The following is a 21,592-nucleotide window of genomic DNA, read 5'->3' as shown; positions in this document are numbered from 1 at the left end:
GATATCAGAATTATTACTAACTTGTCAGTGTAAATTTCACATCATAAACTGTACAAAAAGCTGCATACAGGATTGTTTTAAAGGAATTTTATGGATAACAGAACATTTACTTGGAGCGAGGAGTGTCTCAAAACTTATAGTAGAGTCAAATTATAAAATAAGTTTCAGATTGGATCTTGATTTTGGCCTAATGGTTTATTCAACCAAATTGATTGAATAATGCAGAATATGAGAAATTATCATGAACTTGAAAATTATAATCTGCAAGTCAATTTTGGATTTTGTTTTGTTTTTTTTATTCTCTTATTGTATCACTACAATATTTCTTTAAAAAATTTAAGAAAAACTTCTCAATTTTTTACAGTATAATTTTTAATTAATTTCGTGTACTGTGTGTGTTATGGTGCATTGTGGTAGTTAAGCTATCCTGTAAATAAGGATGAATAAAATAATTACCAGACTCAATATAATCAACTAAAAATGCTCTTAGTGTCCAAGCAAGGCAACAGCACCAAAAGTTTGAAATCAGTGAATGTATATACAATAATATATCCAATACCAGTTGAAATTTTTCTGAGAATTTGTATTATTGTATAAGAATGGGCCTCCTCACAATGCTCACTTTTGGTGGTGTTTTTGTTACATATGTATAATGTTATTCCCAATAGATGTCTAATCAACCTCCATATACTGTCCATTCAATATAAAAATTATTAACATTTTGTCCCACCCATTTTCTAGCAATGTTTGTATGTGGTTTTTTGACACTACATCTTCAATATGGTCATAAGAAGTGGATGGAAAAATTACCAATGCAGCATGACAAACAGTTGGTTGTGGAAGCCATCTGTGCACTACAGGGGAAGTTGGATGTCTATGTATGATCATTTATATGTTCACTGTATCCAGATGAATGCTTCCAGAATTTACATAGCACTCACTACACTCTTGGAGTGGTTGGCATTAGGAAGGGCATCCAGCTGTAGAAACTCTGCCAAATCGAGATTGGAGCCTGGTGCAGCCATCTGGTTCGCCAGCCCTCAGTCAAAATCGTCCAACCCATGCTAGCATGGAAAGAGGACGTTAAACGATGATGATGATGAGACAAAAAATTCACACAAGCTACACGAATCTAACAACACTTAAATTTTAGAATACTAATTTCACTTTTGTCATGTTACCTTTAAGCAACTGGTTAAAAAAACTTTATTTCTTTCTTTCAGGACTTGTGCCTTTGAAGAACCTATCTCCTTTGACTGCTGTTTTTAGATTTTAACTTTTTAACCCTTTTGTTACTGTTGAAGCAGTCTTTGCTTCAATTAATTTTGAAAATAGTGAAGAACTTAATTAAAGGTTTTAATTAAGATCACTTTAAAACAGAGTTTGTATCATAGAACTAGGGGTGGTTTCAGGCAGTTGGAATTGAAAGGGTTAAAATCTTGTACCTCAATCTGCAACTATCTCAAATTTTAAACTACATGAAACCACAATTCAAAGTGATGTTTGGAAACTGGAACTAAGCAGTCTTCTGTGCAAGAAACAAATTTAGCCTTGTCAAAAGATTTCCTCTTTGCACCATGTGTATTTTTTGTTTTATATTTATATTTTATATTTAGAATCAGTACTTATTTCTGAAATCTGGTACTTATTCTATCAATCTCTTTTATTACACTTTTGCCACTAAAGCACAGGGATGCAACCAAACCAATACCAATTGTTAAGTGGCGAATGAGGCAAAAGCAAACACATGTCGATATATACAACAGTCTTCCTCACAATTTCCATCAATCAAACTCACTCAGAAGGCATTGGTCAACCCAGAGCTGCAGTAAAAGACATGCCAAAAGTGCAAAGCAAGCTTTTTAAAACCACAGCTATGTCTGAACCTTTATAATAAACCTGATAGCTTCAATATAAGTCATTCAACATGCAAGAAATAGTAAGAACATTAAATAATGTAGCCCTTGATACATTTATTTACCGAAAAAACATGGAATGGTCATGGATGGAATGCTTTTGATCATAAACCTGCTTGATTAAGACTGACCTGACAAACAACCACCAACCACATATACAAATAAAATAAATATGCAGTGATTAACACTCTTCTAAAAGATTTCACTTGAGAGCATATTTTCTTCATAAGCCATGAACAAACAACGTTCAGTTTTGTTGATAAGGAATTCAAAACCATTTTGCTCTCTAGACATTATAATAAATTCTCTCAATTTCTTGCATTCTTTGACTTGCCACACTTGCTTGTTCTCTCTGCAGTAGTTGTAGTACTGGTTAAGTTAGTTCTCAATTAGACTGTACACAATTTCTGATCTTTCAGAAGAAAATATAATTTTGTCTTGTTACTCTTATAAGTGCAAACTTGGCTGTGTGGTTAAGAAACTTGCTTTGTAACCATATGGCTTCAAGTTCAATCCCACTGAATGGAACCTTGGGTTAGTGTCTTCTCCTGTACCCTCACACTGACCAATACCTCGTAAATTTGGTAAGTAGAAACTGTATGGAAGTCCTTCATATATGTGTGTGTTAGTTCTCTCCTGGCTAATAACTGACAACTAGTGTTGGTTTGTTTATGTGTGCCATAACTTTACAGTTCAGCAAAAGAGACCAATATAATAAGTACCAGACTTTAAAATTTAAATACTGGGGTTAATGTGTTAATCTAAAACCATTCATGGCGGTGCCCAGCATGACCACATTCCCATGACTGAGACTAAAGACAAAAGCTCTTATGTAGAGTACAGCAACTTAAATCTTTCCCCTCCCTCTCACGACACGCTCAGATTCCTTTGTAATAATGGTTCCAAATTTTGACATAACGCCAGCAAGTTCAGAAGAGAGACTAAGTCATTTAAATCGACCCCAGTATTCAACTGGTACTTATTTTATCAACTCCAAAAGGATGAAAAGTAAAGTCAATCTTGACAGAGTTCGAACTCAGAACACAAAGACAAACGAAATGCCGAACAATTTTGCCCAGCGCAATGCCTTCATCTCTTTGTAATAATAAAACCTTTACCTACTCACCACCTACGCAACGACCTGCTATAAATATCAAGTGCAGCTTATCGTTTAGTTATTATTCGCTGTAGTTGCAGAAATACTTTAGAGTTACCACTTGCTTACACTAAAACGTAACGCTGTTAACTATTTCACTGTTTTGTTGACCTATCCCTCAACAAGTGGAATGTGTAAACCACCAACCCTACCCTCTCTCTCTCACTCTCTCTTAAGGTATTTGGTCTCCTAATCATACACATTCAGCATCTTTACAAGAAGCATATCTTTTCTATTACAGACACAAAGCCTGAAATTTTGCAGGAGGGGTGAATTGATTACATCGACTCCAGTGCGTAACTGGTACTTAATTTATCAACCCCGAAACGATGAAAGGCAAACCTTGGCAGAATTTGAATTCAGCATGTAGCAACAGGCGAAATACCGCTAAGCAGTTTGCCCGGAATGCCAATGAGTTTGCCAGCTTGCCCCCTTACAAGAAGCATATCTTACAGATTCTCCATGCCTGAGCAGTTTTTATACACAAAGCTGGGACAGGATAGATTTGAACTGTAAAGCCTCTCTTGCAGCAATCTGCTTGTATTATATACAATTTAGATAAGGTGTTAAGATAGGCAGAATTGTTAGTGTGGGGAAATACACATTGCTGGATTTTTTCCAGATGAAATCACAACAAAGTTAACTTTGCCTTTCATCCTTACAAGGCCAATACAATAAAGTGTTAACCCTTTCGTTACAGTATTTATTTTGAGATGCTCTGTGTTTCTTTCAATTACTTTAAATATAACAAAAAATTTAGTAAAATAACTTATTCAGCCAGTGTTAGGAACATAAATTGTGACTAAGGTTTGGTGGAAGATTTTAATTCAAAACTTATGAAAACAAGACCTTTGTACTACAGAGCCAGAGCTGGTTTCAGCTGGGTTAGTAACGAAAGGGTTAATCAAGTGTTGAAGTTCATCGTTATTTTAACACCAACTTTTCCAAGCTTGCTTGGGTGGGGTGGAATTTGTTGAGGCACATTTTCTACAATTAGACGTCCTTCCTGTTGCCAACTCTCATCCGTTTTCAAGCAACGTAACATATCCACATGGACAGGCATATTTCCACAGGAGATTGGAAACAAATAATACTGTTTGTTTGGTGATAATGCCCATTTACAATCATCACACAATGTCAAGATAAGCAGACATTGTCACACACACACACAACTTCTTTCAGTTTCTGTCTACAAAATCCACTCACAAAGCTTTAGTCGACCTGGAGTTATAACAGAAAACTCTCACCCAAGGTGCCATTCAATGGAACTTAACTCGAAACCATGTAGTTGAGAGTTGGCAAATAGGAAGGGCATCTGGTCATAAAAAAAATCTACCTTCATAAACCGTCTCAATCCATGCAAGCATGGAAAAATGGATGATAAAACAACAGTGGTGATGATATTGCACAACATAGAGTGATAACTGGTACATTCAAACAGAAATAACATGTTAATAACAGCCAACTGAGTTATTGCTTCTAATGCCAAACATTTCAAATCATAAAAGAACAAAAAAATAAGTATTAAAGTATTGGAATTGATATAGTTGATTAAAACTGTTACAGGTGGTATCCTGGCCTTACTGCAGTCAATTTAATGACTTAACTATAAGATTTGGAATCTAGCAATAAATGTACTGTGGTTCACAGAAGGCGTTTTAAAACTAATTGAACAGTTAACTGTTTTGATACCAATCCACCCAACCACCATTCATGGTTCTATCTATATAGTACAGACTTCCTGTTTTAAAATTATCAAAATTAAAACTCAATAAAATTTCAAGTTAATTTATGTTCCAAACACTAGTTTAAAAAATAATGTTATTTTAATGAATTAATTCTTTTCAATTTCGTTTTTGGATTTGGTTTGCAAGATTCCTTATGTGAGTTCATGTGTTGAAGCATATTCTGTTGGGTCTGGGGAGAGTAATTCTCTTTTGGTGCCTTATAATTTAACACACTCACTGGTAAAATTTCCACTTATTTCTTTTTCATTGCATCTTGCAACCTTTCCAATAGTTTTGAGTCAAAACTATTGAAAAGGTTGCAAGATGCAACGAAAATTTTAGAAAAATAAAAAAGAAGTTGAAATTTTACCGGAGAGTGTGTTAAATTATAAGGCACCAAAAGAGAATGACTCTCCCCAGACACAACATTCATTTCAAAATTTACTGAAACAAAGCAGTGTATTTCAAGAGAAATACAGTGACAAGAGGGTGAAAATTCACTTCTGAAACTTTCTGGACTTTTTCAGCCTACCGGTTGAGCACAGCCTGATAAAATATTGACTGCACATTATCCCTGCTTCAAAAGAAGAAAAAAAAAACTACTAGATGTGTGGGGTATTTTTTCTCCTCTCACTTTGTATACCCCAATTAATATATACTATAGTTTCATTGATTTCTCTCAAACTGAAATCTAATGAGGGAAATTTTATAAAATTATATGTTTAGCAAAATAACATTGTATAATTTCTAAATCTTTTGTTCAACTTTGAGAAATATGTAAAAAGTAGCATTTTCACCATCGTGTCCCAGTTTTAACAAATTAAGATATCAGTTGGGAATAAGTACTTAATACTTGCTTGCATGCTCTTTCCTGCCACTAACCTCTCACCCATGAAGTAGAGTGGAGTGGAGTGTATTTGCCAACCAGCCAGAGAGATATACAAGTAGTCTAATGACTTTACCTTCACAGGATATTATAAGCATGGAACAAGTTTTGATGTATTATAGACAAGTAGCAGATAAATATCCCTCATTTCACACAGTACAGCCTTAAAAAGAAAACAGAACATTTCCCCTTCTAAAACTGTAAAATGTGATTTGAGAGAGAAGAAAAACGAAGAAGATGGCTACTTCTGAATGCTTGATCAGGGCTGACAAAAGGCTAATAACAACTGACAAAGATCCAAAAGCTTGCCACTCCAGGAGATACCAGCATGTCTTAACTCTCAAAGTGTTAAGCAAGTGGCATAAATAGTTCCAGTGAATTTCCTTTGCTCCAGCAAACTAATGCTTCGGAATTTATTCCCTCCCACTAGTCATTTCTCAAGGAGGAGGTCTCCCTTTAAAAACTGATAGGATTTATTTTCTTTTCAACTATTATGACCTCATTTTTGCTGGCTGACTTCTAGTCCTTATTTCTTATTTTTGCTTCTTTTTCTTTCTCCTCTATTTCATAGCTTTCATAAATATGAATTGAAATCTCTCTTTTTTTTCTCACACAAACACCATACAATGTTCTGTTAAATAAGAATAGTCTTAAAAAAAAAATTCTTTTCAAAATATATTTGAGAAACAAAATAAAGTTTGAAATAATTTTGTAGGGAGTGTTTCGAGAGAAAACTATTATAAATAAACGCATAGAACAGAACAGTAACAATCAATGATAGAATGCCTTTTTCTTTACATAAATGTGCATGTGTTATGCTATATAAGTCCTTAAGATGACGAATATAAGGCATTCCATGCATGACCATCTCCTGACTCTCAATGAACTTTAAGGAAAGTTTGGTTCTTATATTAATCAATGAGTACTTCTTAGATGATTTGACTGCTATTTCTACTAGGCTGAGTGATCCCATAGAAACTCCAGTTAGAGCTATCTATATATGTGTGTGTGTATATATATTCTTTTACTCTTTTACTTGTTTCAGTCATTTGACTGCGATCATGCTGGAGCACCGCCTTTAGTCGAGCAAATCTACCCGCTAAGTTACGGGGATGTAAACACACCAGCATCAGTTGCCAAGCGATGTTGGGGGGACAAACACAGACATATATATATATATATACACACACACACATATATGAAGGGCTTCTTTTCAGTTTCCGTCTACCAAATCCACTCAGAAGGCATTGGTCGGCCCAAGGCTATAGTAGAAGACACTTGCCCAAGGTGCCACAGAGTGGGACTGAACCTGGAACCATGTAGTTAGTAAGCAAGCTACTTACCACACAGCCACTCCTGCACCTATATATATATGATGATATATATATATATATATATAATCATCATCATTATCATCGTTTAACATCCGCTTTCCATGCTAGCATGGGTTGGACGATTTGACTGTGGGCTGGCGAACCAGATGGCTGCACCAGGCTCCAGGCTTGATCTGGCAGGGTTTCTACAGCTGGATGCCCTTCCTAACGCCAACCACTCCGAGAGTGTAGTGGGTGCTTTTACGTGCCACCAGCACTGCATGACACCTTGGGCAAGTCTCTTCTACTATAGTCTTGAACAAAAGCTCAAGTGCATTTTGTAGATGAAAACTGAAAGAGGCCTGTTGTACATATGTGTGTACATTACTGTTTTATTGCCTCAGCTTTCTGCAATAGTTGTAAACAACTGTTACCATCATGGAAACGGTGTCTTTTGCTTCCAATCTTCCTCGAAAACTGACCTAGTCATGGAGAAATATTACCTTGCTTGGAAACAAATGAGTTGGTGACAGGAGTGGCATCCAGCCACAGAATATCTGCCTCAGCAAATTCCATCTGACACATGCATTAAATCAATGACGATTATATACATACATCTATATATATAAAGCTGAAGTTGTCTGTGTGTGGCAGGTTTGGTAGCCTTCAACTAACACTAACTCCTCCGAGACCCTATGGCACAAGTTGACCAAAATTGAGAGTATGATAGAAGAAGGCTTGCTCTTCATTCCATAGAAGATAAAATTCAAATCGGACCATGTTAAGACCAAAAATTTTTTACATCAAAATGTGCTTTTTTTTTTTCTATGAAAATCCCTATTTTTTACAATTTTTTTACTGCTGTGTCCCCATTTTTCAGTGTATTTTAACCAGAAAAATGTTCACTTAAAGAGAATAACAAGCTACATAATGCAAAATTTTTACTTTTCAAAAATTCCAATTCTAAAGGGTTGAAACAAACCCGAGCAACGCTGGGCGATACTGCTAGTATATAGATAGATGACTAAATTGATTTCTTACATTGACTCAGATATACAAAAGTAAACAGTAAATAGTCATACTTTTTCTGAAAGGTATTTGAAATTAAACTTCAGTAAACTGAATACAACTAAGAATCAAAACCAGATTTCAAATTCCTTTTGTTTGATACCGGAAACTTGATTTACAATGCAGACTAGATCTTTTACCTTCTACTTGTTTCAGAAATTAGACTCTGGCCATGCTGGGGCACCATTTTGAAGAATGTTTAGTCAAATGAATCAACCCCAGTACTTACTTTTCAGGGCTGGTACTTTGTTCTATTGCGCTTTTTTGCCAAACCACTAAGTTACAGGGATGCAAACACACCAACACCGGTTGTCAAGCAGTGGTGAGGGACAAACACACACACATATAGGATGGGCTTCTTTCAGTTTCTGTCTATCAAATGCAGCTTTGGTCAGCCCAAGAATATAGTGGGAGACACTTGCCCAAGGTTGCACACAGAACCATGTGGTTGGGAAGCAAGCTTCTTATTTCTTTATTGCACACAAAGGGCTAAACAGAGGGGACAAACATGGACAGTCAAAGGGATTAAGTCGATTATAACGACCTCAGTGCGTAACTGGTACTTAATTTATCGACCCCGAAAGGATGAAATGCAAAGTCAACCTCGGCGGAATTTGAACCCGGAACATAACAGCAGACAAAATACCCATTTCTTTACTACCCACAAGGGGCTAAACACAGAGAGGACAAACAAGGACAGACAAACGAATTAAGTCGATTATATCGACCCCAGTGCGTAACTGGTACTTATTTAATTGACCCCGAAAGGATGAAAGGCAAAGTCAACATTGGCGGAATTTGAACTCAGAACGTAACGGCACACAAAATACTGCTAAGCATTTCGTGCGGCGTGCTAACATTTCTGCCTAGTAAGCAAACTTCTTACCACACAGCCACGCCTATCTACATTTACCTGTTTCAATCACACTAGGATATCACCTCAATTGGGTTTTCAGTTGATCAAACTGATTCTAGTATTTATATAATGCCTGATACTTGTTATATCAGTTTCCTTTTTGCCAAACTGCTAAGTTATGGGGATGCACATAGTTTTGCACCAATCACCAAGCTATGTGACACAAAAATAAACATTCTCCCCCTATACACACACAAATACATTTACACCAGGTTTCTGCAAACTTTTGCGAAATTTACTCACAGGGCAATGGTTCAGCCTACAGATATAGTAGAAAATACTAGGCCCAGGTGCCATGCAGTACAACAGAAACCTTAAACCAAATATGGGTAACAACTTTCAAGAAGTGGGCCCACATGAGACATGGGCTATCATCAAGCAGCCCACAATACCAGAAAAATTCATGGTAATTTCTCATTAAGATTGCCATTCAGAAAGTCCCATTGACTACGGTTTAACTGCCTTCAATCACACGGTTACAAATTGAGCTTCGTAACCACACAGCCATGTATGTATCTGTGTGTGCATGTATGGTTATATAAACACATTGTTTAGAAAAGGTATGTTGATTAGTAAAAAACTTATCAACTAAACATACATGTAGAAACACAAAAGTGTACCTAAGTGCATTTCTTAAAATGGATACGCATCAATATGAACGTGTTTAATAATGCAGCAAGCTGGCTGAACTGTTAACATACCAGACAAAATACTTAGCAGAATTTCATCCATCCTTACAATCTGAGTTCAAATTCCACTGAGGTTGACTTTGCCTTTCAACTTTGTAGGGTCGATAAAATAAGTACCAGTTGAGCACTGGGGTCAATTTAATTGACTTATATCCTCTCCCGAAATTGCTGGCCTTGTGTCAAAATTTGAAACCAATCTGAATCATCATCGTTTAACGTCTGCCTTCCATGCTGACATGGAAATGTGTTTAATATTTAATGTATGACATACAAAAACATACATGTATAGCACAAAACTTCAATATTCACTGATCTTTAATTACCTACCACTAGATTAGTTCATATATCAAAGCTCTGGCAACTGACTATCATACCAGCCTCAATGAGATAAGATATAAACTGCTTGGCTTCATATAGCCACTCAAGTAAAAAGTGTGTATGAATGAATGCACACACACACACACTTTTATGTCCATTTTTCCTTGCCCACACAGGTTGAGTAGGTCAATTTCAAGCATCTCTCTCCACTTCCATCTTTTTATTTTGAAATCACAGCATCCTGAAATTGGCCTTGACCAATACTGCCTGTCTTTTCTAATCTCTCTCTTCCATGGTCTATTTGCATCACATTACATATGTACAAACCATGTACGCACATTGATAAAGCAAGCGTGCATCTCTCTGTCTTTACTGTTTTGTTCTCACTTTCACCCTCCGCAAAAAATCTCAAATTTTATTTAATTTGCTTTGCAGGCAGGACTGTTTCAACGAAGTCACGTCTTGTCCTTACCTTTGAAATGTAGGGTAGATGAAACAGGGACAACTGAGAAAGGGGAATATTCTATATGTTGTATGTCTTGTTTTTCTGGGGTTTTTTCGTTGTTTGAAAAGAAAGTTCATTTCTATGTTTTCGTTTCTCATTGTGTTTAACTTTTTTATGTCCTGTACCTATGTATATATATATATATACATATATATGTAGGTATGTACAATATATATATATATATATATATATATATATATATATACACACATGTATCTTCTTTGTTTTAGTCACTGTATCATGACCATGCTAAGGTACCTTTTTGGAGGTTTCAGTCAGACATTTCAAGCCCAGTACTTATTTTTTGGCACTTCTATCAGTCTTTCGAAACTGCTAAGTTGCAAAGATGTAAACAAACCAACAGTGGTTGCCAAGTGGTGGTGGTTGTGTCTAACACAAAGACACACACATCTAGCTACACACACACACATGTACACACAACAGGCTTCTTTCTTTTTCTTTCAACCAAATTCACTTGCAAGGCTTTGGTTGACCCCAGAGCTCTAGAAGACACTTGCCCAAAGATACTATACAGTGAGAGTGAACCTGAAACCATGTGGTTAGAAAGCAAGCTTCTTACCACACAGCCATACCTACATATACACAAGCATGCGCATACAACCTGGCCCACTTTGCGTTTCATCATTCTAAAGTTGATAAATCAAGAACTGGCGTGGGGGTGTCAATTGATATAATCAACTCTATTCTAGAAAGTGGTGCTACATGCTAATTACTGAAAATAGTAGTAAAACACATACATATTCGCACGCAAGTGTGAAAGTGATATTTTTTTACATGCATACTGTCCCCCTACTATACATGCCTGTACATACACATACATACACATAACATACAGACAGAAATAGCGTGGGTGTTATAACTGTACAAAAGCATTTCACAGAGTCTAAATTATATTATGATGAAAGGGCTTAAGTTATTATTTGATAAATTATTTGTCATTGAGCTAATTAATTAAACCAATGGTTCCATTTAAATAGGTTTTTTTTTTCTATTTATCTATTTGTATTTTATGTGGAATTTTCACTGGACTACAAGTGTATATAATATACAATATTTTTAACTAACATTCACACCATGTGTGTGTGTGTGTGCATATGTATTTTTCTGGCTTGCCTGTGTACATCAGTAAAGCAATGGGTACCTCGTGGCATTTAGTTATGCACACACACACACCGACTTATGTACATAGATCTTTTATCTTTTACTTGTTTCAGTCATTAGATTTCAGCTATGCTGGGACATCGCTTTGAAGAGTTTTTCGCTGAACAAAAAATCAACCCATTACTTTTTTTTAAAACCTGGCACTTATTCTATCACTTATGCTACATTACAAGGGCATAAACAAACTAACACTGGTTGCCAAGTAGTGGTGGAGGACGAACAGGCAGAAAGACGTACAATATATATATATATATATATATATATATATATATATAAAATGAATGAGTGAGGGTAACAGAAAATGGAGTTAGCAAGAGCCTTTATTCAACACAACGATCATTTCAACGCATCCTACATCAGTCCCTTACGAGTGGGATATTGTATAGTTAGTTCTGAACATCCATACATATATCATTGCTGTCGTTTAACGTCCGCCTTCCATGCTAGCATGGGTGGAAAATATATATATATATATATATATACATATATATATATATATATACATAATACACACATAAACAGGGTCGGCCAAAAGTCACATGACAGTAAATCAAAACCATTTAATTCCAAGATTTAAAAAAAAATTATTTTATATGAAACTGCTAATAAATAGACAAATGATGATTTTAACTCACACCATTCAATTATTAAACATTCATAATTGGAATGAATAAATAAAATTGAATATTAAGTATTTATGGAATTTTGATGACTTTTGGCCAACCCTGTATATATATATATATATACATACACACACACATGTATATATAAAATATACATATATATTCTTTTACTTGTTTCAGTCATTTGACTGCCGCCATGCTGGAGCACCACCTTTAGTTGAACAAATCAACCTAGGACTTATTCTTTGTAAGCCAAGTACTTATTCTGTCGCTCTCTTATTGCCAAACTGCTGCATAACAGGGGACATAAGCACACTATCGGCTGTCAAGCAATGGAGGAGGAAGAAACACACACACACACACACACATTATATATACTCTCTTTTACTTTTTTACTTGTTTCAGTCATTTGACTGTGGCCATGCTGGAGCACCGCCTTTAGTCGATCAAATCGACCCCGGAACTTATTCTTTGTAAGCCCAGTACTTATTCTATCGGTCTCTTTTGCTGAACCGCTAAGTGGTGGGGACGTAGACACACCAGCATCGGTTGTCAAGCAATGCTAGGGGGATAAACACAGACACACAAACACATATATATATATATACATATATACGACAGGCTTCTTTCAGTTTCCGTCTACCAAATCGGCCCGGGGCTATAGCAGAAGACACTTGCCCAAGATGCCACGCAGTGGGACTGAACCCGCAACCATGTGGTTGGTTAGCAAGCTACTTACCACACAGCTATATATATATATATAATATATATATATATATATATATACATAATACACACATAAACAGGGTCGGCCAAAAGTCACATGACAGTAAATCAAAACCATTTAATTCCAAGATTAAAAAAAAATTATTTTATATGAAACTGCTAATAAATAGACAAATGATGATTTTAACTCACACCATTCAATTATTAAACATTCATAATTGGAATGAATAAATAAAATTGAATATTAAGTATTTATGGAATTTTGATGACTTTTGGCCAACCCTGTATATATATATATATATATACATACACACACACATGTATATATAAAATATACATATATATTCTTTTACTTGTTTCAGTCATTTGACTGCCGCCATGCTGGAGCACCACCTTTAGTTGAACAAATCAACCTAGGACTTATTCTTTGTAAGCCAAGTACTTATTCTGTCGCTCTCTTATTGCCAAACTGCTGCATAACAGGGGACATAAGCACACTATCGGCTGTCAAGCAATGGAGGAGGAAGAAACACACACACACACACACACATTATATATACTCTCTTTTACTTTTTTACTTGTTTCAGTCATTTGACTGTGGCCATGCTGGAGCACCGCCTTTAGTCGATCAAATCGACCCCGGAACTTATTCTTTGTAAGCCCAGTACTTATTCTATCGGTCTCTTTTGCTGAACCGCTAAGTGGTGGGGACGTAGACACACCAGCATCGGTTGTCAAGCAATGCTAGGGGGATAAACACAGACACACAAACACATATATATATATATACATATATACGACAGGCTTCTTTCAGTTTCCGTCTACCAAATCGGCCCGGGGCTATAGCAGAAGACACTTGCCCAAGATGCCACGCAGTGGGACTGAACCCGCAACCATGTGGTTGGTTAGCAAGCTACTTACCACACAGCTATATATATATATATATATATATATATATATATACACGACGAGCTTCTTTCAGTTTCTGTGTACCAAATCCACTCACAAAGCTTTGGTTACCCTGAGTCTATAGCAGAAGACACTTGCCCCATTTAGTGGGATTGACACTTGCCCCATTTAGTGGGATTGACACTTGCCCCATTTAGTGGGATTGACACTTGCCCCATTTAGTGGGATTGAACCTGGAACCATGTGGGTGGGAAGTAAACTTCTTACCACACAGCCACTCCTATACATACACATGGTGGACTTCTTTCAGTTTCCACCTACTAAATCCACTCACATGTCTTTGGTCTGCCCAAGGCTATAGAACACACTTGACCTGGAAACTGGACCTGGAACGATGTAGTTAGGAAGCAAGCTTTTTATCACATAACCACACATATATCTATAAAAATATTCTTTTGTATAATTGTAAAGCAATGAATACCTTGTGGCATTTCATTACATATCTCTTCATTCTTTGTTGAAATACCAGCCGGGTCAACTTGGCTTTTCATCAACAACAAATCAAGAACAATTTTTAGGCTTTTTTAATTCTTTTTTTACTTTCTCTATCAATTTCTCTTTTTGCCAAACTGCTGAGTCACAATGAATGTAAACAAACTAACACCAGCTGTTAAGTGGTGGTGGTAGCAAACACACACATACACACACACATAAACAATGACCATCCATTGTCTCTGACAACCAAATTCATTCACAAGGCATTGGTCAGTAGAAGACACTTGCCCGAGGTATGATGCAGTGGAGTGAACCTGAAACCACGTGGCTGCAAAGCAGCAAGCTTCTTAACTAGACAGCAATGCTTGCATCTATTTCTTTTATTATTTATGTGTGTTCGTGTGCGCAACTGAAGTCAATAGGAAGACAGCAGAATAAAGTAAAAATGAGTGTAGAGAGAAACAACACACATGTAAAACTATCATATGGCTCTCATAAAAATTTATCTTAATACACTGTATGGCTTAATATTTTACAACGGTTAATTCAAAAGACTAGATTTATATCCTATATACTATATTTATTTTTGTTAAAAATTTCAACAAAAGGGGATAGAGCCTTGCTTTATTTAACTTTTAGATATCCTTTTCCTGAGCTCATATGTTAATAGGCAGTCTTGTATCAAATTTGGGTTAGAAGATGATACAGAATCTCTCAGTGAAATATTTCAGGTTCTCACAACTTCTGTCGTGAGTGTGGCTACTGAATGAAATATTTGAATGATTCAACTGAAACAGGTCTGCTTAGCATCATAATAAGCACGTTACTGGGCTACAGAGCTAAAAACATGTCAGTATAACCTGTGTTGCACACCATCTGAATGTGTGTGTACAAGTGTGTACACAGAAGCAGAGTATATGCTTAAGAGTGCATATTCACAAACACCACTGTATCTCTCTCTCGTGTGTGTGTATACATATATATATAACTTAGTTCGAATTGAAAACCCCAGTAGAATGGGAGAAAGCGCTAATACATGATCTAAGTTATATGATGTATACAAATATCTGTAAATATAAAACCATCCGAATTTCTGAGTACCTCATTTCTTCTAATATATATATATATATATATATATATATATATACACACACACACACGTGCGCGGGTGCATATGAGATATCTATATATAGCTTTTATGTTTTACTTGTTTCAGACACTGGACCACAGCCATACTGGAGCACTGCCTTGATGGGTTTAGTTGAACAAATCAACCCCAGTATCTATTTTTAAGCCTGGCACTTATTCTACCAATCTCTTACACCAAACCAATAAGCTACTATATATATATATATATATATATATATATATATAAAACAAAAACATTCATTTATTCAAAACTGAATATTTTCACCAGTGCTACTTATAAATTTTGAGTACTTTGTGTTTCTCCAGTTTTTAAACTTAAAAGTAAATTAAATTATTATTGTTATATATATATATATATATATTATATATATATATATATATAGTGGAGCGCTAAGAGCACCATCTCAGCGTGATCGTTGCCAGAGCAGCTAATGGCTTTTGTGCCCTGTGGCACGTAAAAAGCACCATTCGAGTGTGATCGTTACCATTGTCACCTTACTGGTACGTGAAAAAACATTCAAGTGAGGTCATTGCCAGTGCCACTGGACTGGCTCCTGTGCAGGTGGCATGTAAAAAACACCATTTGAGCGTGGCTGTTGCCAGTACTGCCTGACTGGCCCTCGTGCTGGTGGCACATAAAAGCACCCACTGTGCACTCTTGGAGTGGTTGGCGTTAGGAAGGGCATACAGCTGTAGAGACTCTGCCAGATCAGATTGGAGCCTGGTGCAGCCATCTGGTTCGCCAGTCCTCAGTCAAATCGTCCAACTCATGCTAGCATGGAAAGCGGACGTTAAATGATGATGATGGAGTGGGGTACTGTGAGTTAAGTACACTTGGCTTCACATTAAGTCCACTGAGTGACACACTGGACAAATGTTTTTTACTATAGCCTGGGATCAAGGTAGACAGAAACTGTAGAAGCTTGCCAATATAAATGTGTGTGCGTGTGTATGCATCTTTGTCTCTATCATTATTAGGCAAACATAACTGTGCAGTTCGGCAAAAAGAGACCAACAGAATAACTACTGAAGTCGATTTGATCAACTAAACACTTTGAGGCAGTATTCCAGCTTAGTTAAAGATTGAAATGAGTAAAAGACTAAGGTGTTTGTAACCCATGCCAGCATCGAACATGGACGTTGAAGGATGATAAATTATATCATTGACTTAACAAAACACTTGACTAGCTGTGGGGCAGGTAGTTAATATCCTGTAACAAACTTTGTGGTTGTGTATTATATAACAAAGACTCAGATAACCTAATCTACATGGCTGAAAATAGATATCACATTGTTGGAAGAGATTATTGCAGTGCTGTTATTGTTTAATCCACAGGCTTGCCCTGCTGGAGCAGACCTATGTTCAAAGATATTAGCTATGACAATCCTACCCCTAAATACAGTGTATCTAATATGACATTCAATATACCCACCATCATCACCACATTTATGAAGACATTAGGATGTAATGAAGGAGATTTGGTAGCTAACTTTAGCAGATCGAGCAACCACACATGATTTGTTAGAAAGTCGAAATGATCTGGTAAGTATGGTTGGATCCAATTAATAGTCATCAATCATTTAAAAGTCAATCAATCAAGCTGATCATTCATTAAGTAAATATCCCTCTGTTGGCAACCAAATATTTCTTCCTCTGAATGAAAGGAAGATTGTATGATGTATGTAAATGAACAACAATTCTACATGTTTGCAATGTGCAAAAGAGAAGACTGTGCAGGTTTGGTCATGTGATGAGGATGGATGTTGACAGTTCCATAATGCAGTGCTGATCACTCAAAGTTGATGGATCACATGGAAGAGGAAGACCCAGGAAGGCAATGAGACAAAGTACTGAAGGACGACCTCAGGATGCTGAAGCTTTCAGACAAGATGACAAAGGACCAAGATACCTGATGCCTTGTTATACTCAAGAAGACCCGTCCTCCACAGAAGTGTTAAGACCTGCAAGTATCCAGTGTCAGTGCCACATTTAGAGGCACCCGGCACACATTATAAAGTGATTGGCATTAGGAAGAGCATCCAGGTATAGAAGCCAAGCCAAATGAGACTGGAACTTCGTGCAGCTCCCCAGCTTGGGTTAAACTGTCCAACCCATACCAGCATGGAAAGCAGATATTAAAGGATGATGATGAGCCAAGACAAATATTGCAGGGCTCCAGAACTGCCAATCCCAAACTACTTTTGAAAATCATGAAATTAGTTAAGTAGATATAAATCTTTTTAAAGACTTGTGCATTTTCAATTTCTCTTTATGTATGAACATAAGTGTGTGTGTGTGTATATATATATATATATACACACACACACATATATATACACATGCATATATGTATGTATGTATGTATACACATATATAAATACAATATGTATATTTATAATAGCCACTTCTGCATTATTCTTTTTTCCTTTGTCATCGGCTGTATGACATCCAAATCCTATACCATGTTTTATCAATGAACTCATCAATGTAAATATAATAACAGCACTTTACATTTAGAGCCTTGATGATGATGATGATGATGTTTCCTAAGTTCCAGACTAGTAATTTCCATTCCCTAATACTTTATCTGCACAAGGTTTTTTTTTTTTTTTTTGTAATGCTAAATTCTCTGAACAACCAACTGTTGGAACAGCCCTTTATATCGTTCGACTTGTTTAGAAATAGCAGCTAAACACCACCAGAACTCCATCTTAAAGTTTTTATATTCCAAAGGACACATTAGATAATATAGTCCAGTTACTAATGCCCCCTTCTGTTACCATGCTTTTGGTTGAATTAACTGCCTTTATTTCAACTACTGTTGAAAATCACTTCAAAACTAGAAATTTGCATCCTTGAACGAATGGCGGTCTCAGGTAGACTGGTGTAAAAAGGGTTTAAAAAAAAAAAGAGGAAGATCGGTCGTGGTTGGAAAAGTTTTTGACTGTCATAGATCTGCGATCAGAGCAGGCCTAGGGCTAAGTAGCAGCAACTCATCCATCTACATTCTTCATCTCAGTAACTTCTCGAAGTTAGCACTTTGTTCATAAAAATGTATTATCGAGATAAATTGATTTGGTCAATAAAGAAAAGACAGGTGATTTAACAAAAGTAGTAACAAATAACTTATTTATAAATATAGATTCTTTTATAGCAAACACTAAATATCATTGGTAATACATGAGTAATATCTATTATTTCAACATATCTACTCCAGCTTAGTTTATCACTCCTACATACAGCTATTCTATTCCATTAAGAGTGCGAGCTTAAGAAAAAGAAAGGCTTCGCCAAGTTAAAAAGGAAAACAGCTGGGAATGGGGGACCAAACTGAATGAGTCTTCATTGACTGTCAATTTTCTTAGTATAAAACTTTAAAGTCTGAATTACTCCTACTCAAGGTGTTATTTCTATGTACAGGCTCTGCAGTAAAATTGACTTTGAAATTTAGTCTTTTCCACAGAAGAGATATCCATGCAAAGAAGAAAGGAAAAAAGAACTGCTAATGGGTGAAAAATTAAAGGGTGAGGTTAATATTCTGAATTATTCAACCCTATATGCCTATCCTACATACGACATTTGGGGTGCAGCAGGCTGTTTAGAGCACACACACAAAGTTTAATAGAATCTATTTTGCTCGGTCATAAAACCAACTCTTCAAATTGGTTTTCTTCTAAAGCTCGCAAGGGCTCGTTTCGTTTGGGATTGAACTTCTCTGAAACTGAATTCATTCAGTCTTGACGTTACAGATTCTATCCTGAGCTGAAAGTGTTTCCACATCAACTATCAAAAATTTAAATATTATTCTTTTCATTTGATATTACATACGAACAGCTTAATATAGAATAAAATACATCACACTAGGCTGGAAAGTCTTGTAAACTAGATGAAAATTACTTAACAAAAAAAAAAAGAAAGTTATATTAATGATGGTGTTGGCGACGATACACTCACAGAAATAATAGCTTTGTTGTACTTGGTCAGGGACTGTACAATGAAATTAAGCTGAACCTAAAGTTTTAAGGAGGCCTTTCCTTCCTCAACTCATTTTCACAGTACCCAGTTTAGAGTTTCCTCTAATCACTTTCAGTTAAAAGGACAGGAAAGATTCAAAGCCTTTCACTACATCATTACTATCACTTCTTTGTCCAATTACTTAATTATCATGAAGTTTGCAAGTCTAGAAGAGAGTAAAATTTGCTTGCAGATGAAATTTCCAGTTTCTGATATTGAATATTAGGGAAGAAGTGCTCAGATGTTAATAAAAGCATCAATTTCTTTTTCTTTCTAGGAAAAAAAAAGAACTTATTCCATTTTTTAAGTTGATAATAATAGAATTTCTTGAAAACGTTTTGAAATATTTTCTGAGTTTTACTCATCAGCTGTAAATTTTTTTGAAAATGAATAACTAAGGAATATAGAAACCACTTACACATTTCTATTTGATCGCAAATTTATTTTCAAGCGTTATAAATTAAAATATTTGAAATCTTTTCCCCATTCCAAATTTTTATGGAGCTACATCTAGGTTCTCGAAAATGACATAAGGTATCTTTTACAAAAGGCATTTGGAGACTTCGTTTCTTAACTCGTAAAATATATTTTAAATATATTCAATGCATTTTGACAATAGGATTATAATCACAGTTAGTCAAAATACCATTGATCAAAATTACTAAAAGTAATTTTACAAGACTCTTCATAAAAAAAAAATTCTAAAATAGATTTACTCTAGGCTAAAAAGACAAAGCGAAATATTTATAATATATGTGGAGGGACAGGATATGATGACAAAGCCGAACAGAGAGAAAGAAAGAAATAGTTCACTGAAAGATAAACAGTGACAAGGGGAGAGGAGGAGATTTCCCGCCATATCTTCACAGAGAAAGGGGGGAAGAAATCAAACAAGTGAAAAATTCCTGAATAAAATAAAACTTTAGTTCAATATTATGAAATGAATGTGTTGAATAAATAAAAATTGGATGAGTTGTGGATTATTATACGTGACATGTCAGGATAAACTGCCAAATTACAGGTAATCAGAAATATAAACAACATTTTTTTCATAGACAAAAAAAGGTATATGGCGCCAAAGCCAGATGATAAGAGAGGATAACAACAGCCGTGTGAAATATTTCGAAATATCACTGTCATTGAAAACATTAATAAAATAAATAAAACCTAAATTTATAGTGTAATAAAAAAAAAAGCTTACCAGTTTGCCGCGATAGAACAACTGTTGTTGGGATGGCTCTGCATCAAACTTATCCTTAATACTCTCTCGTAACTCTTCAACTTTGGTCAATTTGGAAAGTCCTTTCACCTTGACGGTTTTCTTCCCGTCGAAGGTCCGCACTTGGATCCACATGACAAAAGGAGAAGATACGAATTCTAAAACTTGTGGATTGTTTTGTTATGGAAGAGTGCTGCTCAGCGATAAATGTAAGGATGATCGAGATAGGAGGTAGGAAAACGGCGCAAAGCCCTAGTTCAATTACTCGGCGAATTATATAAATAGTTCTAATCTCAGGCAATTCTTTTACAGTTGTTTATAATAGTGAACGATTGATAGAATTGAGTTGGGAAGTTAATTGATCAGGCAAACACAACAAAACATGTCCCCTACCTTCCCCACGTGGTTCAGTGGCGGGAAACGAAATCACACGAGATTTAACGAGACACGAGCTTATTACTGCCCTAGATTGGGAAGAAATTGTAGCTTGCCTGGCAACGTAAGAAGCGGCTCAGTATACCATTATACCTACCACCCTGCTTTTTAATCTTAGCTTGTGTCACTAGTCGAAGCCAATGTTATTTTTAATTTAAGACTATGTATATTATACACCTCAAAATTACATCTAACTGTATATATAGTTTGTGAAAGTGTTTTTAATATCTATACAACATCTGATAGTTTATATTCCTTATATAGACTTCAAAAGTAGAATAAATTGGTTTGCCGAGAGAAAAAGGAAAAGTTAGACGTTATGGGCGGCACTTTTTGTTGGAGGTG

At 35.8% G+C, this 21,592-nt stretch overlaps 1 protein-coding gene across 1 annotated transcript in view; it reads right to left on the bottom strand.

Annotated features, from left to right (window-relative positions):
- The window catches only part of LOC115214982 (E3 ubiquitin-protein ligase UHRF1), a 64,369-nt gene extending 43,085 nt beyond the window's left edge, over window positions 1-21,284 (bottom strand). Inside the window, exon 1 of the mRNA XM_029784081.2 lies at window positions 20,795-21,284. Within this exon, the coding sequence (XP_029639941.1) occupies window positions 20,795-20,947 (153 nt within the window). The 5' untranslated portion in view covers window positions 20,948-21,284. The remainder of the gene's footprint in view (window positions 1-20,794) is intronic.
- Between the last annotated feature and the right edge of the window lie 308 nt (window positions 21,285-21,592).

Source organism: Octopus sinensis, linkage group LG8 (genome assembly GCF_006345805.1).
Source record: "Octopus sinensis linkage group LG8, ASM634580v1, whole genome shotgun sequence".
Classification (NCBI taxonomy): Eukaryota; Metazoa; Mollusca; class Cephalopoda; order Octopoda; family Octopodidae; genus Octopus; species Octopus sinensis.
Note: the sequence above shows the minus strand (reverse complement) of the source record. Positions and strands in the feature narration are given on the sequence as shown.